The sequence below is a fragment of the Argiope bruennichi genome, chromosome 10, assembly GCF_947563725.1.
Source record: "Argiope bruennichi chromosome 10, qqArgBrue1.1, whole genome shotgun sequence".
In the NCBI taxonomy this organism is placed as follows: Eukaryota; Metazoa; Arthropoda; class Arachnida; order Araneae; family Araneidae; genus Argiope; species Argiope bruennichi.
Genome location: NC_079160.1, coordinates 102,256,293 through 102,283,567, shown reverse-complemented (window position 1 = coordinate 102,283,567; position 27,275 = coordinate 102,256,293). Strand labels below are relative to the sequence as shown.

The 27,275-nt window shown below is 39.6% G+C and overlaps 2 protein-coding genes across 2 annotated transcripts; both read right to left on the bottom strand.

Annotated features, from left to right (window-relative positions):
- Nucleotides 1–3,320: 3,320 nt before the first annotated feature.
- LOC129987687 (uncharacterized) lies at nt 3,321–4,403 on the bottom strand. Its single transcript, XM_056095639.1, has one exon. The coding sequence runs from the start codon at nt 4,401–4,403 to the stop codon at nt 3,321–3,323; it is 1,083 nt and encodes a 360-aa protein (XP_055951614.1).
- A 6,699-nt stretch (nt 4,404–11,102) lies between these two features.
- LOC129987685 (uncharacterized) lies at nt 11,103–11,825 on the bottom strand. The gene has a single exon (XM_056095638.1). It carries the CDS (start codon nt 11,823–11,825, stop codon nt 11,103–11,105), a length of 723 nt encoding a protein of 240 aa, XP_055951613.1.
- Nucleotides 11,826–27,275: the final 15,450 nt, after the last annotated feature.

Here is a 27,275-nt window from a genome sequence, read left to right as displayed (position 1 = left end):
TGAGTAAAAATGACGTTGGATTGCACTTTTCGCATCATTAAATGGGATGTCTCTCTGTATAAGCAAAGACGAACTCTTTGCAGCATTATCCGCGAGCTCATTACCAGCGATTCCAACATGACTCGGAATCCAGCAAAATAGTATCTCAAACCCCCTGTTTTCGAGAATCCTTAGAAGATCTAGGATTTCCACGGCAACTGGATGAATCCGATTTTGAATACTGAACAGTATTTTCAATGAGCTCATACTGTCAGTATAGATACAAAATTTTCGCTCAGAAGAGAGTGAAATCCTCTGAAGAGCATAAAAAATTGCCAATAATTCAGCAGATAGAACTGAAAGAGATGTGTCTAGGCGGTAACTGAATATATCAGTATCGAAAACAATTCCGCAACCAACATGACCATCTGACTTTGAACCATCCGTAAAAACTTTTAAGTAATCTAGATACTGACAGTGATGAGAATTAAAGAGATTCTGGTAGACAATAGGGGCAGTATTCTGCTTCTCAAAACTAGAGAAGGGATTTAGAAAGGAAAACTGAGGCATATTCCATGGGGGAAAGGAAAAGAGATCAGCAGTCTGTATCATCTTATCATGGAGCTCGGAATCGCGAAGAAGAGATTTAGCTCTCTCGAAAAATGGGAGAATGTGGGAAGGTCGAGCATTATGAAGTCTTCGAAGACTAACCGGAAATGTCATAGAGGACAAGGGGTGCTTTGGAATAGACAAAGCTCGAAGGTAGTACTGGGCAGATACTTTTTTTCGTCTTAAACCAAGTGGTAACTGATGGCAGAGAGCATAAAGACTTTGCATTGGTGAGGTTCGAAATGCACCAGAGCAAATTCGCAAAGCTGAATGGTGTACAGTGTCAAGTCTACGTAAGACCGTAGAACGCGCAGAGCCATACACCATACATCCGTAATCAATACGGGATAAAGTCAATGATTCGTAAATTCGGAGCAAGGAAGTGCGATCTGCTCCCCAAGTGGTTCTGGAAAGAACTTTAAGAATATTTAATGACCTGTCACACTTCTTCCGCAGATGTAGAATATGCGGAAGGAAAGTGAGCTTACGGTCAAATATTATTCCTAGAAATTTTATTTCATTGACCACAGGTATTTCAACATTTCCAATATGGATTGAAGGATCCAAATGAATGGCTCGTCTTCTACAAAAGTGAATGCATTGACTTTTTTCAGGAGAAATGGTATGCCCGTTTTTATCGCACCATCCTACCAGTTTGTTAACGGCAACCTGCAATTGGCGCTCTATTATGCGCATATTGCTCCCTTGGCAGGAGATCTGAAGATCGTCAACATATAACGTAGCTTGAATAGATGAGGGTAAAACATTAAGAATTTGACTAAAATAACTGATAAAAAGTGTAACGCTGAGGATACTTCCCTGTGGAACACCCTCAGCTTGAATAAAAGGATCGGAATATAAATTACCGACCCGAACACGAAATGTGCGCAACGATAAAAAATGTTTTAAAAACATGGGTAAATTTCCCTTAAATCCAAATTTTGATAGTGCAGAGAGAATACCAAACCGCCACGTACGGTCATAGGCCTTTTCAATGTCAAAGAAGACAGAGACCAGATGATTTCGACGGACAAATGCATTGCGAATTTGAGTTTCAAGTAACACAATATTATCAAATGTCGACCTTCCTCTGCGAAAACCACTTTGAAGCAAAGGGATGCATTCTTTCCTTTCCAGTTCAAATACAAGACGGGCATTAACCATGCGCTCAAGTGTCTTGCATAGACAACTTGTGAGTGCGATAGGCCTATAGTGAAGAGGGTTAGAGGAGTCCTTACCGGGTTTCAGGATTGGAATCACAATAGCTTCATGCCATTGTGATGGGAACTTCTGTTCAATCCAAATACGATTAAATAAAATTAACAGATTGGAAAGAGAAGTGGCAGACAAATGGCGAAGCATGTTATATGTGATTCCATCTGGACCAGGACTGGTATCATGAGTCTTCGATAAAGCCGTTAGCAATTCGTGCAATTTAAATTCCGAATTGTATGGAAAGGATTTTCGAGTAGAAAAACACAACTTTTTCTGTTGTGCGCGATTCTTAATTTCTACAAATGAAGGCTTATATGAATCACCAGAAGAAACCTGTGCAAATGCATATCCAAGAGCATTGGCGACATCTAATGGGGAAGATACACTTCCATTTTCTGTCTCCAGAACAGGAATAGAAAACTCTTTGTAAATACCATTAGCTGCTTTAACCTTCTTCCAGAGTAGTTTCGAAGAAGTAAAGGCTGTGATGGAAGAGATGAAATGAATCCAAGATTCTCTCTGGGTTTTTCTACGGATACGACGAGCATTAGCTCTAGCACGTTTAAAAGCAATTAAATTATCTGTTGTGGGATATCTTCTGAAGATATTCCACCGCTTTTTTTGTTCGCGGTGACTGTCGCGGCAAGCTTCATTCCACCACGGTCTCGGGAATTTCCTCGGACGTGGGGAGCTTTTGGGAATGGAATTGTTCGCAGCATCAATTAAGCAGTCAACTACATTTTGTACTGCCTCTGCAATATCAGTCGTTCTGACCATATCTTCCGAAATTCTTGCCAGGTGCATGAAAGCAGTCCAGTCTGCCCGCTTGAATAGGAAACGTGGGGGACAAGAAGTCGCTCCACCTCTATCAGCATAGGAGACCATTAAGGGGAAGTGATCACTATCATAGAGATCACTCCCAACCGTAAAATTGAGTAACGGAAAGAGGTCGGGAGAGCAAATAGCCAGATCTAGACTGTGAAATGTACGTGTGGGTTCGTGGAAATAGGTTTTCTCGTCATTATTGAGCAGACAGAGAGAGTTATCAGTGATAAACTGTTCAATCTGTCGCCCACGAGAATTTGTGCTTTCCGAACCCCACAAAGTACTATGAGCATTAAAATCGCCAAGAAGCAAGAAAGGTTTGGGTAATTGGTCCACTAAACTATTAAGTTCATGTTGATTGATGACAGTGTGTGGCGGCAAATAAATGTTACAAACTGTGACAAGGGTTCGTAAATGGACTTGAACAGCCACAGCTTGTAGAGAGGTGTGTAAATTTAAATGAGAGCTCGGGTACAGGTTGGACGTTAAGATGCAAACACCACCGGAAGTATTATTTCCAGTATTAGCATCTTTCCGAGCACAGTTGTAACCACGGATTTTCACAGCAATGTCATGTTTCAGGAATGTTTCCTGAAAAGCAAAACAAGCAGGATGGAGCTGATTAATAATATGCTTAATGTCAACAACTTTGGACCGAAGACCACGACAGTTCCAAGAAATGAAAGTGCCCATTAAGTAACTGAAGAATTGAGTTTATTACGGCTAGTGTTATGAAGAGTTGGCGAAACATCGCAACTCATTTGCAATTCATCCTCCTCGTCAGACGGATGGAGGGAAATGGAATCGGGACTTTTAGGTGAGCCAAAGATGGACGTTAAGTCCTTATGGACATTACCTTTCGTCGCAAGTCCCAAAGCGACAGAATTTTGTGTTGCAGATTTTTTCAACTTAGTTCTTAGTTCTTTTGGTGAAAGTCCCCGTTTTGACAGCTTTAGCTTTAGTGCTCTTTGAGAATTGGAGTTTGATTTCGATTTCGATCGGACTGGTTTGCTAGTTTCTGGTGCACTGGATGGTGAATTTTCAATCTCAGAGTCGGAAGAGTTTTTGACAGTTGTAGTTTGGGAGTTATATTTCACACAGTTTGTGCATTGACAGTTTGCACAGAAGGGTGTTTTTACAACGGAAGCATAACTCACACCAGGTTTGGGTGTTTGAGCTAATACTTTTTTTCTTGCTTCAGGATACGAAATAGATTCTTTAAATTTAATGGAGGTTATTTGTTTTTCAATTTTCCAGCGTTCGCAGACTCGAGAAAACGACGCATGACAGCCTCCACAGTTCACGCATTTTTCGGGGGCGTTACACTGTTCACTATCGTGGTCTTTTCCTGCACAGCGGGCGCATGTTAGAGTCCCGCGGCAATTAATCTTCGAATGGCCGAATCGCTGGCATTTAAAACATCTCAAAGGGTTTGGGATGTACTGTCGGACCGGTAGTTTAATATATCCAGCATATATGAATTCTGGGATTGTTGGTCTATGAAATGTAAGGATATAATGCTTTGTGGGAAGGAGTTGTTCATCCCGCCTAATGGAAATTTGGCGTACGTGAGTCACTCCTTGGGGTTTCAATTCCGCAGTGATTTCTTCAAGGGGGACATTGAACAATTCACCACATGTTATTACACCCTTGGAAAAATTTAGAGATGTGTGAGAGGCAGCGGTTACAGGGATGTGAGCTATAGCTTTCATTTTTATTACTTGCTGTGCTTGTTTTTTCGTAGAAACTTCGATCAGCAAGTCACCAGAACGCATTTTCCGTATTGCAGACACTTCGCCAATTGTTGCAGTGATTGCTTTCTGCACTAGAAAAGGTGATACAGAATTAAAATTTTCGTTTTTATCACTGATTCGTTTAAGTATAAAATAACGATCAAAAAGTGGAAGGTTGGTAGAAAGATTAGGTATTTTGCGATGCCCACTGAAGGGAGATTTCCGGGAGGAGCCCATGCGATATTGATAAAATTTCAGGTCCGACGGCACCGCCCACCACGGAGCCCAACAAGGGAAGGCAGCCACCGGCTCTGGCCATTCCCAGCCTCGGCGCTTACCCTAGCGCTAGCCGAAACCTATACGCTCGGAGTTACCCCCAGGGACAGTGACCACCCTTAACGCCAAGCCCAAGGAGTAACCCCTTCGCTTGATCCCTAGCAAACTAACCACTTAGGTGGCTAGTGACCAGCCGATTGATGTACAGGGGACCACAGTACACCACCCTTCTTTCAAATGGGTTGCCACGCACGGCCAACACGTGGGGTTTTGGCTGTCCATGAGAAGCAAGAAGCAAACAGAGCGGCGACAGCTTCTCATGGAGAGCTCCCTCGCTTGCCGTCGAGGGAAGGAAAAACACAGCAGATAGCAGAAGGCGTAGGGGAGTGGAAACGTAAAGGGAGTAAAGAGCCCTGGGTACCTCGGGATTGGGACACCCGTACTCACCTATAGTAGGTGAGCCCCTGAGGGGCCCGTCTGATGGGTCACCACGCACAGCAAACACGTGGGTTTTTTTATTGTCCATGATCAGCAAGAAGCAAACAGAGTGGCATCAGCTTCGCATGGAGAGCTCCCTCGCTTACCGTCGAGGGATGGAAGGATGAAGTGGAGAGAAGGGAATGTGGAGTAGGAAAAGAGAAGGGGAAGGGGAGAGGAAAAGATTAAAACATCCCTTGGTATCTCGGGATTGGGACACCCGTACTCACCTGAAGAAGGTCAGCCCCTCAGGGGATAACATCTTTATTAATTTATTCGTATATTTTGCTAATAATATATATCTGAAATAACACTAGCAATACACAGACACACACAAAAAAACTCAGTTTTTCGTACTTTAAGGTTACTTTAAGGTTATTCATATTGCCTTGAGATATAAAACACACTATGTTATTCATTCTACTTCAGTTTAATCTTTTTTTTTCTTCCATATTCTTTCAAATTCATAATTCACAATAAATTGTCATAAAATCTTTGAATTATTAATCTTAATAATTTTTCTTATAAATTAAACATATTCTGTTCTAAATTATTTTATCATTAAAAAATGGTGAAATAGGAACAAAACAATTAAAACTCGTTTTTTCGAATAATTCTTTTTATTTTCAAATAATTACCTAAAATTCATAAAAAATTTAATGAATATTGATGAAAATCAGATTAATATTGATAAATTTCATAAATGATAATATCGTATCGAGATCTACATTCATGAATTTTATATTGATAAATTGCATGATGATGAATAGAATGATACTTTTAAATCATTCGAAAATCATTTTAGAATGATATTTTCTCATTATGATTCCAATGATATTTTTTTGATTGATTAAACATATTGGATTTGCAATGTGTTTTAATTTTTAATGGATGTATAAGAATTTTTTTTTACATGATGCTCAGTGACTTAATTTCTTCAATAACATTTTTTCAACATCTAATTTCTGCGTAATATTATTCTTGAGAAATCTATCTATTTTCTTGAGAAATGACATCTTCTAGGTTTCATTAGAAAGATGAAAAGATGTTCATAGAAATTTGTTTTTTCATTTCCTATATTTTAGCTTTTAATATATTTTAGTTATGCATTTTTGATATGTTATTATGAAAATTTAATTTTTTTTAAAATTAACTCCCAGATCAAGCTAAATGAATGACATTAAAATTTTATTTTAGTCTATAAATAAAGTCTAGTAATCAAAGAGAAAAATAGGAATCAACTCGGATACGCCACAGTAAAATTTAATTTAAGTTGAACTTTTATGTACAAAGCTGATTTAACAAAGCTAAATATGTAAGAAAACAGAGTTGATTTCTAAAAATAAACTATTTTGTTCTCAGATATTTTAAATTAGAACTCGTAATTTCTGCTGTTCTAAGCTGTGCTATTTTTTCTTTAAATTTGGGGAAATTGAATGTAGATAATTTCTTTCTAAACATTTGTTGTTGTTCTGTTTATTGGTGCAAAAGCCATGTTTGGCCATGCTGCCTCAAACACAAAGTCTAAAATCAAATTAGATAATAAAGTAAGAGGTAAATAAAACATAAAAGCATCCGACTCTAGTAAAAAAAGTCAAAATTTGATGAAGCCAGAAGTGATTAGGATAAAGTTCAAGAATTTAAAATGAGCAAATGGGGTCCAAAAACGGAAATAAGAAAATGAAATGAAATATAAATGCTTCTTCAAAAAGCCATCACACATACACAAAAGAAAAAAAAAATTATGGGAAAAAGCAAATAGCTTTTTAAAGGTTGAGAATATTTGTGTGGTATATATCAATATATTGCGTAGCCTAACAAAGCTGATAATTTGATTTGATTTGTTTGGGGTTTTCTGAAGTAAGAGCCATGATGATGACCAAGCTTTTCAAACAATATCATTTTCAAACAGACATCGAAGAGAATATGAGAAGAATCTCCAAAATGAAAACAATATTTAAATAAATTGATACACTTTATGGATTTTAAACATGCAAATAGTTGGACATGAGGTGCCTTATCAAGCAAGAAAGATAATGGGATGCAAGACTTTTGAAAAAAATTGTAAACGCTGTACATTGAAAATCGGACAGTCCGACAATATATGTTGAACATATATTTGACAATGACATCGCGAACACAGTAGTGGTTGTTCACCTAGCAACAACTGAATATGGACAAATCTAGTGTCTCCAATGTGTAAACGTGTTAAAATAGTATATTTCTGTTCGCTAATGAAGGCCAATGTTGCACTTGGGATTTGATAATAAGACTTTAAATTTGGGAATAAGACTTTAAATTTGACTCTGCTATAATCTATGCAATTTCAATAACTTTGTGCCAAAAGTCAGTGGAAGGAAGTTGTGGGTTTTATAAAATAGCGAAAGATAAAAAAGGAAACCCTTTCCAAATGCTTCAATGAGGCGACGACTAACTCCAATTTCTTTATCCACTTACACTTCTTTTATGCTAAAGGATCGCCTTTCGGAAATTCGATCCTTCTAAAAATAGAGACATAAATTTCATCCTTCTTCTTCGCACAAATAAATAAAAAATCCAATCTCTTTAGTCTTGAACGACTTTTTCTTTTATGAGACGGAATGACCGAGATATAAAAGACACAGAACTAGGCCTCGACGTTTATTGAATTTTCAATTTTGTTTTTTCTCGCCACAAAAGAGGCTTATTTTCTCGGTTTGCTGGAAAGAAGTGCGCCAATTTTCTTCAGCAGTGTACCAAATGGATAATCTATGGAGAAAGGGTGAAAAATGTCTTTCGAAAAAGTTGTCGAAGATAAGCTGCCAGCTGAAGAGAAAGTCACTTATGATGAAAGTGTAGAGGGTTTGAGAAAGTGCCTTGAATTACCCCCACCCTCCATACATACAGAGTCCCTTTTTCTGACAAATAATTCTGATTGTAAAAAACAGTAAAAAGCGATATATGTTAGTCAATGGCATGCTCATAGAAATTTGATTTAAAATGAACTTCCAAGATTGTTTCTTAGAGTTTATAAAAAGGAATTTAAAGCTTGCATATTTTTGTTTCTTGAAGTTTATAAAAAGGAATTTAAAGCTTGCATATTTTTGTTTCTTGAAGTTTATAAAAAGGAATTTAAAACTTACATATTTTTGTTCCTTGAAGTTTATAAGATCCTAATATAGAATATGCTGCGCCGAAGCAGTTTAAAATTTTCACAGCAAGATAAAAAGTAGTTTATCGTTACAAAAAGTGCAACTGACAGTGTTCAAACTAGTCAAAAGTTAAGGTAAAAAGGTATTAAAACTACAAGTTAAATTTCATGGATGATATCAACATCTTTAATGTACGAAAAAATGTTTGGATGATGCGTCTCACCCAATAAAGAATCTAAGGTAAAATTGTTGGACTTAAAATGTAAAACTTGCGCATTCTATTAAAATGTGACGAATTGTTAAAATATCTCCACAATTAAAACATACTGGTGGGGGCTCGGCAAAAAGTAAAAATCTATGTGTCAAGCGAGTGTGACCAATGCGTAGTCGGGATAAAATTACATCATAGCGTCTGCTTAGTTTTGAAGACCAGTTGGCCAATTGTGGTTTAATAAAATGAAGCTTGTTGTTAGTTTCCATGTCCCATTGATTTTGCCACTAGCGATAGCACCAACGAATAATCGCTGTACGCATATCTTTATAAGAAAGACGTTGGGGCAAGATTACGCTCGCCGACTTAGCTACTGTGTCTGCGATTTCATTTCCAGAAATGCCCATGTGTGAAGGGATCCAGGAAAGCAAAACTCTAATATTTTTTAAACATCGAAGACGGTATATCTTCTTCACTTCCTGTAGAAGTGGATGACCAAGAGATGAAGAGGTTAGAGCCTGCAGAACACTCAGAGAATCCGTGTAAATAACAGACTTATGGATCTGTTGTTCATCAATATATTTGAGAGCTAAGTAAATAGCAGTTAATTCCGAGGTACAAACAGTAGTAAAAGGATGAAGTTTATAACTTATAACTCGATGTCCATGAACAAATGCGCAACCCACATGATCAGATGATTTAGAACCATCCGTAAAAATGGGTTCATAAGAACAATAAAATTCACGATGATGTTTAAAAAGTGCAATAAAAACCGAGCTATCAGTGTCCGATTTTCTAAATTGTTTAAAAGGGTCTTCAAAGTGTAATTTATCATCCATCCATGGAGCTGCATTTGGACTATCATCCGCATATATTTGTATATCGCTAAAATCATTTGGCAATATTCTTTGTATACGCAATCCCAAATGAGGTATGTAGGATTTGCGCGAATTAAACAAGCGATCGTTAACGTCATTCCGGATTTTCTCATGAAAAGGATGGCGTTTATTGGACAAAATACGATAGAAATAAAACAATGATAGCTTCATTCTCCTATTTGACAAAGGAGGTTCAAACGCTTCAGCATACAAACTAGCTACTGGTGATGTCCTAAATGCTCCAATGCACAATCGGAGAGCTTGATGGTGAACAACGTTCAAACGTTTAAGGTAAGATTGCCTAGCAGAGCCATAAATAACACATCCATAATCAATTGTTGATCGAATGATACCTTGGTAAACTCTTAGTAGGCACGTCCGATCAGCACCCCAAGAAGTATTGGATAAAACCCTCAGAATGTTTAATGATTTCAGACATTTACTCCGCAAACATGTAATGTGCGGAAGGAAAGTCAATCTTTTATCAAAAATAATTCCTAAAAATTTGTGCTGATCCTGAATGGAAATTAAATTACCTCTCAAGAACAACTCTGGCTCTGGATGAAGAGGACGTTTGCGAGTGAGTGAGTGAGTGAGTTTTACTGGCGCAAGAGCCAAATTTGGCCATACTGCGCCAAACTTATGGTGGATAAACAGGATCATAGTTAAAAACATATGGTAATGTACTATAAAAAGTTAAAATTCTAAAAACATTTTAAAATTACAGCGAAATTGAAAAATAGTGACATGGGATATTTATGACGTTTTTCATATCTGATTCTAATAGAGAAATTGTCAAAGTAAATTTAAAAAAACTACACAAAATAGGCTTAAGAAACAATGTTGAAAAAAATTAAAATATCATTAGAGATGCAAACATGCAGATAAAATGCAATATACACACACATATGTGTGTATATATATATACACACTCACATACACATATATATTACACACATATACAAAGGCAAACATAATAGAATTTCAACATGTGAATCTTCTAAGGTTAAAAGCAAAAAAACAGCATCGAAGAGACAAAAAGTAAGATGCAAGTTCACTACGAGTTCTTATATTTCGTTAGAATAAGGTTTTTTTTCTTTTCTTTTTTATATTAAATCGAGGGAGGAGGGCTTATAGTTTCGGGCGAGTCTTCTAAGTCCTCAGACATACGATATTCCAACATATCCCCATCTGATGAAGTGGAAGAGCTCATTTCCGCATCAGCATCAGATTGACTAGACTGTTGTAGATTTGTTCCTACTAAAGGAAGATTATCTATCGATTGTAGTGCCGTATCAGAAGAAACTAATTTTATTTCAGCCGTAATTGGCTTATTACACAATTTGGGTTTAACAGTTGGCGCAATTTGCGATGCAACAGTGATGGGAACTTGGTGAGGTGAGGTAGAGTAAAATTTTGAAATTTTTTCAGCATTGGTTAAAGATTTTGTTTCTACAGGTGAGGCCTTTTTAAACTTTTTAGTGTGTGTCACTAGTTGAAAACCAGTTAAATCCGGCGAAGCTGAAGCATTGTCACTGATTGGTGCAACAGACACGGGCGAAGGATTTGGCAAGTTAACTGGAATAGGAGCTCTTTGAGTAGGTTTCAATGGTTTTAAAACCTTACCAGAAGATAGATCATTCAGATCCCACTGAGTGGATGTGGTAGCCGACATTTTTTTAACTGCAAAAGCGTAATTTATCCCAGCTGAAGGCGTTTTCGATTTTATGAGTTTGCGAGCTTCTTGATAAGAAATTTTATTTTTGATCTAAGTTGAAATTATTTCTTTCTCCTGTTTCCAAGCATGACAGTTTCGGGAAAAGGAAGTGTGCTGGTTTTTGCAATTCACACACTTCTCTTCGGCAGTGCAGTTAGTACTATCATGACCAGATTCTGCACAACGGGCGCATGTTAGAGTCTCGAGGCAAGAAGTTTTAGAATGCCCGAAGCGTTGGCACTTGAAACAACGCAATGGGTTTGGAATATATTCTCGGACAGAAAGGCGCATATATCCGGCTTTTATGTGCTCAGGTAATTTAGGAGAATCAAACATCAATACTAAATGTTTTGTTTTTAGGAGCTGGCCATCCCTTCGTATAGAAATACGCCGAACATGGGTCACTTCCTCATTTTTTAAATCTTTAGTTATATCTTCAACAGAAACATTTAATAGCTCTCCGCAGGATATAACTCCCTTGGAGGAGTTTAATGTCGGGTGGGGACTAACTTGAATAGGAATTGTAGATAAATTTTTCAGCATAGCAATTTGTTTGGACTGTTTGGCAGATCCAACTTCAACTAGCAAATCGCCAGATCGGAGCTTCTTTGTGGATTTAACCTCACCTACATTACCAGAAATGGCTTTTTCGACAAGAAATGGGGACACGTTATGAAAGGTCTCTTTTGAATCAGACACTCTTTGGATTAGAAAGAAAGATGGAAAATTGTTAATTTGTGAAATCGAAATGGTGTTTTTGTTTTTTTTCCCCATACGACATTGATGGGGATTCGGGCCCGATGGCACCGCCCACCATGGAGCCCAACAAGGGAAGGCAGCCACCGGCTCTAGATATTCCCAGCCTCGGCGCTTACCTTAGTGCTGGCCGGAACCTATACGCTGGGAGCTACCCCCGGGGACAGTGACCACCCTTAACGCCAAGCCCAAGGAGTAGCCCCTTCGCTTGATCCATAGCAAACTAACCACTCAGGTGGCTAGCGACCAGCCGATTGATACACCGGGGACCACAGTGCACCACCCGTCTAATGGGTCGCCACGCACGGCAAACACGTGGGGGTATTTGCTGTCCATGAGAAGCAGGAAGCAAACAGAGCGGCGACAGCTTCTCATGGAGAGCTCCCTCGCCTACCCTCGAGGGAAAGAAGAAAAAAGGAGACAGCAGAAGACGTAGTGGAGTGTAAAACATAAAGGGAGTAAAGATCCCTGGGTACCTCGGGATTGGGACACCCGTACTCACCTATAGTAGGTGAGCCCCTGAGGGGAGAAGAGGACGTTTGCAGAAGTGCATAGCAACTGTTTTCTGAGGAGAGAATGTGAAACCGTGTTTATTTGACCACTCTACAATGTTATTTATCGCTGTCTGAAGCTGCCTCTCAATGTATCGCATGTCGCGGGCGTAACAAGAAATTTGCATATCATCTACATATAGCGTCTTGTTGACAGTTGCTGGTATAACAGATAAAATAGGATTAAGAGCTAAAATAAAGAGTGTCACACTTAATATACAGCCTTGTGGGACACCTTTTTCCTGGCAAAAAACATTGGAATAGGTATTCCCAAGCCACACTTTAAAATATCTCTGGTGTAAAAAATTTTGAATAAAAAGAGGTTTGGTTTGGTTTGGTTATTTAGGGTTTTTGGCACAAAAGCCAAATCTGGCTATGCTGCGCCACTCGAATGGTGAGATAAATCAAATTCATATAAAAAGTAATACTAAGAAATTTATTAATAAAAATTCAAATTTTGAAGGGCAACGTATTAAAATTAGTACTCTAAAAATAATATGCTTTTCATAATTTTTAATAAAGGCGTCAAACAAATTAAAGACGAAAATTTAACAAATTGAGAAAGCAAAACTAAATAGAATGTAAAAACCCAATGTTATGTAAAAATTTAAAAATATTAGGGTGAGGACTTTCACCCACAATCTCTCGCAACTCGATGGATAGTGAATTAAAAAACTTTAACCGATGAGGATTAAAATTAGGGCACTCTATTAAAACATGTTTGACTGTTAAAATGACATGGCATTTTGGACATGAAGGGCATTGTTCCCCAAATAAAAGATGCTTGTGGCTAAAGCGGGCATGGCCAATGCGCAGTCGAGTTAATTTAACGTCTAATGCACGTACAGGGATAACAGGTCATAAACTTGTCACTGGATCAACCGAGTGTAGTTTATTTGAAGTTTGCTGTTCCCAGGATTGCTGCCATAAAGCGCGAACATGATCAGCAAAATATTTTTTTGCATCGTCATATGGAAGTTCACGCTGCAACAAAGAACTTGCCGTTTTTGCCGCAATATCTGCCATTTCGTTTCCGGGTATTCCGACATGACTCGGGACCCAACAAAATAAAATGTTTGCGCCTCTTTTTTCAAGGTCGCGAAGAAGAATAAGGATTTCCATAGCAACAGGATGCATCCGATTATTGAAATTGGCAAGAGACCTCAAAGCACTGATACTGTCAGTATAAATGCAGAATGTCCGATTAGAAGAAGCTGAAATCAGTTGAAGAGCGCAAGCTATTGCAATCAATTCAGCAGTAAAAACCGAGAAAGACGTGGGTAGGCGATAGTTATAAGTTTCAGAGGGAAATACTACTCCGCTACCAACATGCTGATTGGATTTTGATCCATCAGTAAAAACTTCTGTGTAAGGGTAGTATTGACAACGGTGATAGTGAAAGAGCTGCTGAAAAACAATCGGTGCTGTTGTAGATTTATCGTAACCAGAAAAAGGGTTCAAAAATGAAAATTGTGGAACATCCCAAGGAGGAAAAGAATAGAAATTTATTGGTTGAATTAAAACCTCGGTGAGTCCCGAATCATGAAGAAAAGCTTTAACCCTCTCATTAAATGGAGGAATGTGAGAGGGGCGAGCATCATAAAGTCTCCGAAGACCAACCGGGAGACACAGGTGACTAACAGGATGCTTCGGAGCCGATAGTATTCGAAAATAGTATTGTGCGGCTATCTTCTTACGTCGAAGATTTAAAGGAAGTTGACTGCATATGGCATACAGGCTTTCCACTGGTGACGTGCGAAAAGCACCAGAGCAAATTCTAAGGGCAGAATGGTGTATCGTATCAAGCTTTCGCAGAACGGAAGGGCGAGCAGATCCATACACCATGCATCCGTAATCAATACGGGATAAAATGGCGGCCTGATAGATCCGTAAGAGGGATGTACGATCGGCCCCCCAGGAAGTATTAGATAGCACCTTCAGGATGTTAAGAGATTTCTCACACCTCTCCCGCAGATGCCCGACATGCGGAAGGAAAGTGAGCTTCCTATCAAAAATGACTCCTAAAAACCGTATTTCATCGGCAGAAGGAATGACAGTTCCACTAATATTGATCACAGGTTCTGGATGCAGCTGTCGTTTTCGACAAAAATGAACGCAACGACTCTTTTCCGGAGAAAGAGTGTGCCCATTTTTATCACACCACGAAACTAATTTGTTGACTGCTTTCTGCAGTTGCCGTTCAATTAGGTGCATATTAGAACCTTGAGTGGAGATCTGCAGATCGTCAACATAAAGCGTACCTTGAACAGATGGAGGCAGCTGACTAAGAATTTCGCTAAAATAGGTTATGAAAAGAGTGACACTGAGAACACACCCTTGCGGAACACCCTCAGCCTGATTAAAAATATCGGAATAAAAATTACCAAGACGTACTCGAAAAGTTCGTGAGGTTAAAAAGTTTTGAATAAAAATAGGGAGATTTCCTCTAAAATCTAGGTTAAAGAGAGTTCGTAAAATACCATAGCGCCACGCACGGTCATAAGCTTTTTCTATATCGAAAAAGATAGAAACAAGGTGGTTTCTTCGTACAAAAGCATTACGAATTTGTGTTTCCAGGAGGACGATGTTATCGTAAGTTGTACGTCCACGGCGGAAACCACTCTGTAGTGGCGAAATGTAATCATGTTTTTCCAATTCAAATACCGGGCGCGCATTGACCATGCGTTGGAAAGTTTTACACATCGAGCTAGTTAAAGCGATTGGCCTATAGTTTAGAGGGTTTGCAGGATCCTTTCCAGGTTTAAGGATTGGGATAACTATAGCTTCACGCCATTGTAATGGAAACTCATGCTCAGTCCATATTCGATTCAATAGCTTTAATAAATTGGAAAGAGAGACCTCGTCCAAATGGCGAAGCATATTGTAAGTTATACCATCAAGACCAGGGCTACTATCATTAGAGCAAGCCAGTGCACTTTTCAACTCAAACAAACTAAATTCGCAATTATATGGAAGAGATCTACGGGAAATAAATTGTAATTTACTTCCTTCCACTCGCTTCTTAGCCACTAGAAATGATGGATTGTATGAATCTACAGCGGAAACTTTTTGAAAAGTATGCCCGAGATTATTGGCAACTTCAAGAGGCGAAGAGTATACCACATTTCCCGATTTTAACACAGGGAAGGAAAAATCGGGATATATTCCATTGGCTGCTTTGACTTTCTTCCACAATTGTTTGCTAGGAGTAGAATAAGTAATAGTAGAAACATATCTAAGCCAGGATTCCCTCTGACTACGCCGACGGATACTGCGAGCGTAAGCTCTAGCTCGTTTAAAAGCAATGAGATTTTCCGTAGTAGGACATCTACGGAATTTGTTCCAAAGTTGCTTTTGCTTTTTGTAACTATCGTGGCAAGATTTATTCCACCACGGTCTACGAAATTTTCTTAGACGTGGGGAACGCTTGGGAATACTATTATTTGCAGCATTAATAATGCTGTCAAGGACTTGTTGTACCGCTGCCGATATATCTGCTGTATAAACCATAGCTTCAGTAATTTTTGCCTGTCTTGTGAATGCAGACCAATCCGCTCGCTGAAATAGAAAATAAGGCGGACCTTGAATCATACCGCCACTGTCAGCATGGGAAATTATTATAGGGAAATGATCACTACTGTGAAGATCATTTTCAACTGTAAAATTCAAAAGCGGAAAGAGAACTGGCGAACATATTGCAAGATCTAGATTGTGAAAGGAGCGTGTTGGTTCGTGAAAATAAGTTTTCTCGTCATTATTGAGCAAACAGAGACAGTTATTAGAAATAAACTGTTCGATCTGCCGCCCACGAGAATTTGTTCTATCTGAACCCCACAAAGTAGAATGGCCATTAAAGTCACCAAGTAGAATAAACGGAGCTGGAAGTTGATCCACTAAACTGTCAAGATCTTGTTGACTAACAGAAGCATTAGGTGGCAAATAGATACAGCAGACTGTAATTAATGCTCGTGCATGCACTTGAACAGCCACAGCTTGCAAATCAGTATGGAGTGAAAGAGGTGTGCTCGGAAAGGAATTGGAGGTTAGAATGCAGACGCCCCCAGAATTATGGGAGCCGTTTTCTGCATCTTTCTGCACGGTATTATAACCACGTAATTTAAGTGGGGTGTTTGTCTTCAAGAAAGTTTCTTGAAGGCAGAGACAAGCGGGATGAAATTTGTTAAGCATTGTCCTAATTTCATTTAATTTGGGACGAATGCCTCGACAGTTCCATGAAATACAAAAACCCATTAAGAAGCGTGTGTTTTAAAAGCAATGGTTGGAACATTAGATGGAGTTGGCGATAACTCGCAACTCATTTGGAGGTCATTATCATCCTCTTCAGATGGATGAAGCGAAATACTATCGGGACTTTTGGGCACGCCTTTAAAAATGGATGATAAATACTTGTGGACTATGCCCTGACACGCAAGTCCCAGAGCGACTGAGTTATGCAAAGTTGACTTTTTCATTTTTTGATGAAGATTATTTTGAGGGATGCCGCGTTTCGAAATCTTAAACTTTAATGCTTTGTTCGGTTTTACTTTGCTTTGATGCTTTTCCGGTTTACTGGGTTCAGAAGCACTGGTTATAGAAATTTCAGAATCTGTATCAGATACTTTTGGTAGAGGTTTAGTTCTGGGCATATTCTGCACACAATTTGCACAGGAGCAATTTGCACAAAATTGTTTTTTGGTAATAGATGCGTAAGTCACGCCTGGTGTTGGCGTCTGAGCAAGTACTTTTCGCCTGGCCTCAGGATATGGAATATCTTCCTTGAATTTAACCGATACAATCTGTTTTTCCAATGTCCAACGGGGGCAAGATCGAGAAAAGGAACTGTGGATACCATCACAGTTCACGCACTTTTCCGGTGCAGAACACTGTTAGTTGTCATGGCCTTTCTCTCCACAGCGGGCACAGGTGAGAGTCCCGCGGCAGCTGGCTTTAGAATGCCCAAAGCGTTGGCATTGGAAACATCGAAGTGGGTTTGGAATATATGTCCAGGCAATTTCATATAGCCGACTTTCACAGATTCAGGTAATTTAGGATTGTTAAACGTGAGAATGAAGTGCTTAGTAGGAAGGAGTTGTCCATCCCGTCGGATAGTTACGGCGTACATGAGTTACTCCTTCAGGTTTCAGTTCTGCAGTAATTTTTTCAATAGAATCATTAAACAACTCGCCACACGTTATTACACCTTTTGAAGAATTTAATGTAGCGTGAGCACTTACGCTTACAGATATTGTTCCTAATGTTTTCAGTTTCAGTATTTGTTGCGATTGCTTTCGGGAACTCACTTCCACAAGCAAATCACCAGATCGTAGTTTCCGGGTCGATGATACAGTACCAAGTGTTCCAGTGATGGCCTTTTCAACAAGAAAAGGTGAAACATTATGGAAGGTTTCATTGTTTGTAGACATGCGCTCTATGATGAAAAATTTGTCAAAATGTATTAAGGAGGAAGTTTGATTCTTTTGTTGCCCACTGAAGGGAGCAAAGTTTTTACGGCCCATACGATATTGATGGGGATTCAGGCCCAGCGGCATCGCCCACCACGGAGCCCTACTCGGGATGGCAGTAACTGGCTCTAGATATCCCTAGCCTCAGTACTTACCATAATGCTAACTGGTACCTATACGCTCGGAGTTACCCCCGGGGACAGTGACCACCCTTAACGCCAAGCCCAAGGAGTAACCCCTTCGCTTGATCCCTAGCAGACTAACCACTTAGGTGTCTAGCGACCAGCCGATTGATACACTGGGGACCACAGTGCACCACCCGTCTAATGGGTCGCCACGCACGGCAAACACGTGGGGGTATTTGCTGTCCATGAGAAGCAGGAAGCAAACAGAGCGGCGACAGCTTCTCATGGAGAGCTCCCTCGCCTACCCTCGAGGGAAAGAAAAAAAAGAAGACAGCAGAAGGCGCAGAGGAGAGTAAACCTAAAGGGAGTAAAGATCCCTGGGTACCTCGGGATTGGGACACCCGTACTCACCTGTAGTAGGTGAGCCCCTGAGGGGGAATAAAAAGAGGTAAATGCCCTCTGAACTTAAGGTCATAAATATTTTTCATGATCCCGTATCTCCATGCTCGATCATATGCTTTATTTATATCAAAAAATACTGATACCAAATGATTCTTTTTTATAAAGGCCTTTCGAATATCCGTTTCCAAGGCCAAAAGATTATGAATTGTTGAACGATTCTTTGAAAAGGAGGAAAAGGGAACGAAAACCGCTTTGAAAAGGGGAAATAAATTCATTTTCCTCCAGTATGTGAACAAGGCGTGTGTTCACCATTTTTTCAAAAACCTTACATAAGCAACTGGTCAGGGCTATTGGTCTATAGTTAGATGGCTCTTGTGGATCTTTCCCTGGCTTTGGTACAGGGATTATTATTGCAAATTTCCATTTATCGGGAAACACATGCTCTTTCCAAATTCTGTTATACATACATGAACAGAAGATTTTGGAGGGATCTGTCAGATAAATGCTGCAGCATTGAATAAGTAATTCCATCCGGTCCCGGTGCTGTCTGTTTTGTGACAGATAAGGCTCTGCGCAACTCCAAGATGGTAAAATCAGCATTGTAAGATAAATGCTTTTTTTGTTTTAAAGCGTAGTTTGATGTTTTCTTGGTATTTTTTGTGCGTTAGGAAAGGTTCCGTGTAATTACTCGCTGAACATACAGAGGCAAAAGCTTCTGCAAGAGCATCAGCCATTTCCTGAACACTGGAAATAACTTCCCCATTCTTCTTCAGGCAAGAGATGGAACGATCAGGATATATTCCGCATTATTTTAGAATGCTGGTCCACATGTATTTGGAAGTTGCATCAGAATTTATGCTCGATACAAATTTAATCCAATAAGTCCTCTGACTTCGTCGCTTAACTCGTCGTGCTATAGATTTGGCCTTTTGAAAAAGAATCAAATGATTCGTTGTTGGTCGCCGCCTAAAGGTGTTCCAGGCCTTCTGAAGATCTTTTTGTGCCTTTGTACAATCTTGCTTCCACCATGGTTTTTTATATTTGATTTTTCCTGATCTCGATTTTGGGATTGTAGCATCTGCAATTTAATAGCGTTGTAATAACAGATTTAAATAGCGTTGTAAACCTAATAATAGTATCGGTTATTAGGTTTACAACGCTATTTAAATCATCATTCTCTACCATATTACGTGTTGTCTGAGCCCTTGAGGTAAAGTCTATCCAGTCAGCTTTTAGAAAAATATATCGTGGTAGACGTGAAGTATTTACACCACTTCCAGTTAAATGTTCTAAAAAGATGGGAAAATGGTCGCTTATCGAGCAAGTCAGTTCCCACTCTAAAATTAAAGTACTGTAAAGTCTCGATCCAATAACAGGTAGCGTTCTGATCAAATTTTTTTATTTACAGCTTTATTACATAAAAACAACTCTTTCTAATCTAGGTTAAATGAATGATGCTATTTACAACACGAAAATTACACAAGAATAGTTCCTCGAACCATTTCGAAGGAAACAACTTTACAAGAACAGCTAACAGGCTGTTGGCGTCTTAGGCTACTCCGCGGGTAGCTCTCGGAATCCACCGAATTTTCTTCGGGTGGAATTCTACGCAGAAGTCCGATTCACACGAAGCTTCTCCTCCTTGGTTCACACGAAGCTCCTCTCCCTGGTACACACGAAGCTTCTCTCCGTCTTCTTCCGAAAAATCTCACCTTTTATTTTCCTCTCAGACTCCCTGTTACCCAATCACCGTTCAGAACAACCTGAATCGTCTCTGGTCGCCCGTGGGAAAATGTCCATTGATGATTCACCCTCCACCATGGGAAAAATGCAGGACATCTGGAGTGTTTGACACTGTCGCCTTTCGAAGACACGATTTATTTCCCTGGGAAACGCACGTGTGGTTCCTTATCTGGATTAGCACTAAATGGCCAGATGACCGTACTTCAAAGGAGGGTCTTCCATTTGGCAATCTGGAGGCACTTAACACTGTGGGAGTTTCATTGATGAAGAATGGCCCGGAATGTACATTATCGAGTGTGGGAAAAAGGAATGTCACAGTGGTCACCCAGGAAGAAGCTGATTCATTACAACTCTCCCCCCCCCTTTGAAAGGGGACTTTTGTCCAGTCTTGGACGAAAGTCACTACTGGGTCGTGGAACCAACTATCCCTTCTTAGAGGCAATTATACAATACAAATACATTTTAAAAAACAATTTACATTAAAACACTATTTACACATTAAAATACGTTTACACATTAAAATTTATCACTAGATTTTCCTTTTTTTAAAGGTTACAGCGGCTCAAACCATCAGCATTCTGGTGCTTACTGCCCGGTTTATGTGTGACAGTATAGTTGTATGGTTGTAAAGCCAATGACCATCTCATCAATCTAGGGTTGTTACCCGCATTGGTTTTTAGCCAAACTAACGGATTGTGGTCCGTGACAATAGTGAAGTGCTGGCCATCCAAGTAAAATTTAAGCTTCTTTATGGCGTATACTATACTAGCACACTCTTTTTCAGTAGTGCTATATTTCTTTTCCGCGTCTGAAAATTTCTTACTTAGATATAAAATAGGATGTTCCTTGCCTTCGGAATCTAATTGAGACATTACAACTCCCATCCCTACATCCGACGCATCAGTTTGGACTATAAATTTTTTTGTATAATCAGGGGCATGCAAGAGGGGTTTTTTTGTCAAACTCATTTTTAATTCTTGGAATGCTTGTTCGCATTCGGGCGTCCATCTAATCTGCTCTTTCGTCATCCTACCTTTCAATGCATTGGTTAAAGGTGCGGCTATGACAGAAAATTTTTCCACATAGTGTGCGTAATAACCCGCTAGCCCAACGAAAGCTCGTATCTGAGTTTTTGTTTTGGGGGTAGGAAAATCTATCACTGCTTTGATTTTTGCTTCGGCTGGTGTTCGAACGCCATCTCCTACCATATGTCCTAAATATTTCGTCCGGCTCTGTGCTAGCTGACATTTTGATGGTTTCACGGTTAGATTTGCCGCTCCTATTCTTTTAAGAACCTCGTCAACATGTTTCAAGTGTTCTTCCCATGTTTCGGAATAGATCGCAATATCGTCTAAGTAAGGTACTGCATACTTCTCACAATTCCCTAATATCTCAGCCATCATCTTGCTAAAAAAATATGGCGCATTCACCAATCCAAATGGCATTCTTAGAGGGAGATACGTCCCGAAATTAGTTACGAACGCTGCTAACCGACTTGCGTTCTTCGTCATTGGAATTTGCCAGTAGCCCTTCGCTAGATCTAGTACCGTAATAAATTTTGCGGCGGAAACTCTTTCTACTCGCTCTTCTAAATTGGGCAAGGGGAAGTACTCAGTTTTAATTACACTATTTAATTTTCGGTAATCAATACAAGGTCTTGGGGCCTTCCCCGGTGCCTCTACTAACAGCATTGGTGATGTATAGTCTGATTGTCCCATTTCAATTATTTTCAGATCTAACATCTGCTTTATTTCCGATTTCAAAATTTCGGCTTGGCGTTGTGATGTGCGATATGGCTTCGACCGAACCGGCTGATTACTGATCAGTTCTATATCGTGCTCAACTAGATGGGTTTTTCCCGGCTTATTTGAAAAAACTGTTTTATGTTTATGTAACAACTCTTTGAGTTCCCCAATCTGCTCCGTCGTTAACCTCTCTTCTAAGTTGCTACTTCGAGATATTTCCTCGAAATCGTACACGTTTACGTCTCCCGTCGGGTATGCGATCTCTAAATCATTTTCCGTCTCCACATTCACTTTTTCCTCGTGGAACACTAGATTCACCTCCGCCAATCTTTTATGGTAAGGTTTCAACAGATTAACGTGAAAAATTTGGGGCTTGGCCTCCTTTCCTGTCATTTTCACTATATAGTTCGTTTCCGACAATTGAGATTGAATTTCGCCTGGCCCTATCCACTGTACTGATAGTTTATTCGGCATAGATGCTGCGAGCACCAACACTTGATCACCGGATTTATATTGGCGATGGACAGCATTTTTGTCATACCATAATGTTCTCTTATCTCGCGTCTCCAACATCCTGGTTACTGCTATATCCTGACAACGTCTCATGCGGTTTATTAAGTCGTACATGTATTTGGCTACCGCCGTTTCGTTTTCTTTCGGTGCTACCCAGTGCTCGTATAACAGCACTTCTGGAGTCCTTAGGTTTTTTCCGTGAACCAACTTAGCGGGGCTAAATCCTGCGCTCTCGTGAGTAACCGTTCTCAAAGCTAACAGAGTTGCGGGAAGATTTTTCTCCCAATCCTTTCCGGACTCTAAACATAGTACCTTTAGAAGTCGCTTAATGGTTTTGTGGAAACGCTCTACCGGGTTTGTCTGGGGATGCCGCACAGATGAATGAGTGACTTTTATTCCGAACTTATCAAAAAATTCTGTGGTTAAATAGCTAGTGAACGACGTACCCCAATCACACTGTATCTCACGGGGGAACCCCATTCTACTAAAAACGTTTAACATAGCATTTATCACTGTGATTGACGTAAGGTCTTCTATAGGGATTGCATCCGGATATTTTGAAGACATACACATCGCCGTTAACAAATATCGATTGTTTTTCTCACTAATGGGTAATGGTCCTACGCAATCAATATTTAATTTGCTAAAAATTTCCGATATAACGGGAACTAATTTGAGAGGGGCCTTTGTCTTCTCCCTTGGTTTACCGATTCGTTGACAAGGATCACACGAGCGAACGTAATTCTCGATATCCTTTACACAATTTGGCCAAAAATAATATTTTAGGGCCCTATCTTTCGTTTTAGTTACCCCCAGATGTGCCGACGTCGACTCGTGGCACATCTCTAATATTGCCGGTCTGAATTTTTTCGGCACAATTAATTGAGATCTCGGGTTTCCTAAATGATCTTTTGTTACCCTAAAAAACAATCCCTTTTCCTTTTTAAATCCCTCATGTCCTTTGTTAACGCGTTCCCTACATTCTTCCAAGGTTCCGCAGTCCATTTGAGCCTTTGAAAATTCTTCTTGAGTTATCTTGAATGGAGTGAATAAATCTTCAGCTCCTTCCCCTATCTCAATGGGTGGTAACGATTCTTCTCTCAGTTGCATTTCAGGTTCTATCTCATTCTTCCCTCCTGTCCCGCTTTCTATTCTCCTTGCTTTTCCATCCCCTTTCGCGTTTTCCCCCTTCTTTTGTGAACGAGTAGTGACAGCATTCACAGTGGCAATACTGATACGTTTGTTAAGTAACTCGGCCGTGGCGTTACTAAGAAGGTAAATTCCTTGATCGAGAGATGAATCAACAATAGCGGCCTTTGTGACGACCTCCCCGAACTCTGGGCTATTGAGCCTTACACGTGCCAGCGGCAAACACCTCAAATCTAAGTCCAATGGTTGTTTCACCCAAATTACCTCACCGGTAAAATCTGCATTACTGACGTAATTTCGTGTAACGATATCTACGCTGTCGCCTGAATCCCGGAGAATTTTAATTTCCGATCCGTTAACGGATCCTTCACTTATATAGGGAGCAAATAATTCATTTTCGTGCGCGCTTCCTACGTGATTTATCTGCTCTGTCGGTTGATTCCTTTTTAATTGAGGGCAGTTTGGCCTTAAATGCGTCGTAGACAGACATTCATAACATTGTAATTGTTTCCGCTGATCAAAATTGTCTCCCCTCCAATTCCTTTGTGGGGCTAAATTCCTCCACGATTTATTCTCATTGGGTTTAGCGTTTGCCATTCTTTCCGTCGCTTTATACTTCTCTTCTTTCTTAGGCGAAAACGGTCTGTTTCTCTCAACCATTTTTCTTTCGGGGAATTTTACAAAGTTGGATTTCGTCCGCACCGATTCGTAGTGGTCCAGTTTCTCGGCTAGAACAAAAGGATCCACGAACTCCGACCATACGTCTAGAAAATGGTCTCTTATCTGGCTCGGGACGCGTTTTTTTATCTGGTCGGTGATTAGCAATTTCTTTAGCCCGGTAAAATCCGTTACACCCGATCCCGAAAGCCAACCATCTAAGAAATGTTCCAGATCAAAAATTAATTCCTTCCACAATGCGTTCGGTTTTTTCTGATGGCTCACGAAACGCTGCCTATATGTCTCAGTTTTTATCTTAAATCTTTCCAGCAAAACTTGTTTAATATGCTCGTAATCCTGAGCCTTGTCTTCCGGTTCTTTAGCTATGATGTGAGCCAAATCTAACGGCAATAATGACAGTAGTTGAGAGACCCATTCAGCCTCGTCAATCTCGGCGGTTTTTAATTGCCTCTCTAGTAACGTCAGATAAATTGACATATCAGCTTGGTTACTATCAAACTTAGGCATTAAATGCTTAATATCTCTTCGCGGTCTAGAATTTTCATTTCGGCTTGAATGTGAGCTATTAATTTCCGAGGAATTAGATATTCTTAAACGCTCCAACTCAAATTCCCGTTCGCGCTGCCTTTCAGCTTGTAATTCTGCCTCTACGCGCTCTTTCTCTGTTTTTCGTTCTTCCACTATAACTTCATATCTATCTTTTACGAAGTCTAAGTCAATATCTGGGAACTCTTTAATTTTCCTGATCAGATCTACTACTTTATTTGAGGGGTCAGTCTCGATCCCTAATTCTTCCGTCAGGGAAAATAAATCTATTTTTAACGCTCTGTTTAAGAAAGCCATTTCTTAATTTAATTCCACTTACAACTGATTAGATATTTTACTCTCAAAAAAATATTTTAAGATACACAAAACTCAACTGATTTTAAACACAAGGAACTCCTTTATGTATCAACAATACACATAAAACACAGTTGATTTATACAATACACAAAATAAATTCTATTAAATATTTCACCAGTTTTGAATAATTTACTGAAATCAGCAGATTTCTATTCAACTAATTACTGCAAACTGTCACACAATTTTTCATCTAATACACATTCGATAAAAGTCAAAGTTATCATTCATCGAATGCATTTGGTTCAGCCACTGAAACCTGTGGTTACATTTAGCATTTACAAGTTAATTAGCATCTACAATTTAACATTACTTCTATAACTTATTAACAGAACTTGTACACCAAAATTTTAATCTTTACAATTAGTCCCAACTAATTAAAAATTTCTTTACTGAATTGCTTTAATAGCCAATTCTAAAATGCTACACTGAAAGTTCAAATTTTACTTCAGTGATCGACAGTTACTTTTATAATAAATTTACTGCTACTGCCTCTAGAGAAAGGAAAGTTAGGAAGCACTCACCGGTGTGCAGGAGACTCGGAACACTTCGTCGGTTGGTTGATACCAGGTTGGAGGTAGAGGGAATTCCAATCGAAGTTGAGTCCACTCGTCGAACTTGCGGCTGGAGAATTCCTTTCTAACTTGGGTCAGTACGCTCTTGCAGCTCAGCGATTCTTCCTCGCTTTGAGTTCCACTCGTCGATCTTGAAGTTGGCAATTACCACGCAACTTTTTTAAAAGTAACTTTAACCTAGATATTGTAAGTTTTCTCAGACTAGAAATCTCTGAGTCTGAAACGCAAGTCCAGTTAGCTAATGATAGCTTACCGCGCAAAGTTCTATCCCACCGCTGCCACCAAATATTAAAGCTGTAAAGTCTCGATCCAATAACAGGTAGCGTTCTGATCAAATTTTTTTATTTACAGCTTTATTACATAAAAACAACTCTTTCTAATCTAGGTTAAATGAATGATGCTATTTACAACACGAAAATTACACAAGAATAGTTCCTCGAACCATTTCGAAGGAAACAACTTTACAAGAACAGCTAACAGGCTGTTGGCGTCTTAGGCTACTCCGGGGGTAGCTCTCGGAATCCACCGAATTTTCTTCGGGTGGAATTCTACGCAGAAGTCCGATTCACACGAAGCTTCTCCTCCTTGGTTCACACGAAGCTCCTCTCCCTGGTACACACGAAGCTTCTCTCCGTCTTCTTCCGAAAAATCTCACCTTTTATTTTCCTCTCAGACTCCCTGTTACCCAATCACCGTTCAGAACAACCTGAATCGTCTCTGGTCGCCCGTGGGAAAATGTCCATTGATGATTCACCCTCCACCATGGGAAAAATGCAGGACATCTGGAGTGTTTGACACTGTCGCCTTTCGAAGACACGATTTATTTCCCTGGGAAACGCACGTGTGGTTCCTTATCTGGATTAGCACTAAATGGCCAGATGACCGTACTTCAAAGGAGGGTCTTCCATTTGGCAATCTGGAGGCACTTAACACTGTGGGAGTTTCGTTGATGAAGAATGGCCCGGAATGTACATTATCGAGTGTGGGAAAAAGGAATGTCACAGTGGTCACCCAGGAAGAAGCTGATTCATTACAGTACGGAGCTAGAGAAGGTGAGCATATAGCGAGATCTAGTGAATGAAAGGTTTTGCTCCTATGATGAAAATATGTTTCTTCTCCATTATTGAGCAGGCATAGTGAATGGTTATTAATAAATTCTTCAATCAGCCGCCCACGAGTATTAACATCTTCACTTCCCCAGAGAGGCCTATGACCATTTAGATCACCAACTTTGATGAAAGGAGATCTTAATTCATCCACTAAGGCATTAAGATCTCTTAATTCTACCGAAATACTAGGTGGCAAGTAAAGACAACATATTGTCGTCAAAGAAGGGTTCAAGACTCGGACAGCAACAGCTTGCAAATTTGTATGTAATGGAATGATAGACGAGGGTGTATTATGGGATACAAGGAGAGCAACACCTCCAGTAGCTCGATCAGATTCATTATCCTTTCGGATAAAGCTATAACGTCTGATTTTCATTGTATCTGACGATTTCAAATACGTTTCTTGCAGAGCTATACAAATCGGATGGGTTTCACTAATTAAATCTTTAATATGAGTTGTTTTGTTACGGAAACCACTGCAGTTCCAGGAAATAAATTTGGCCATCAAGATTGGGA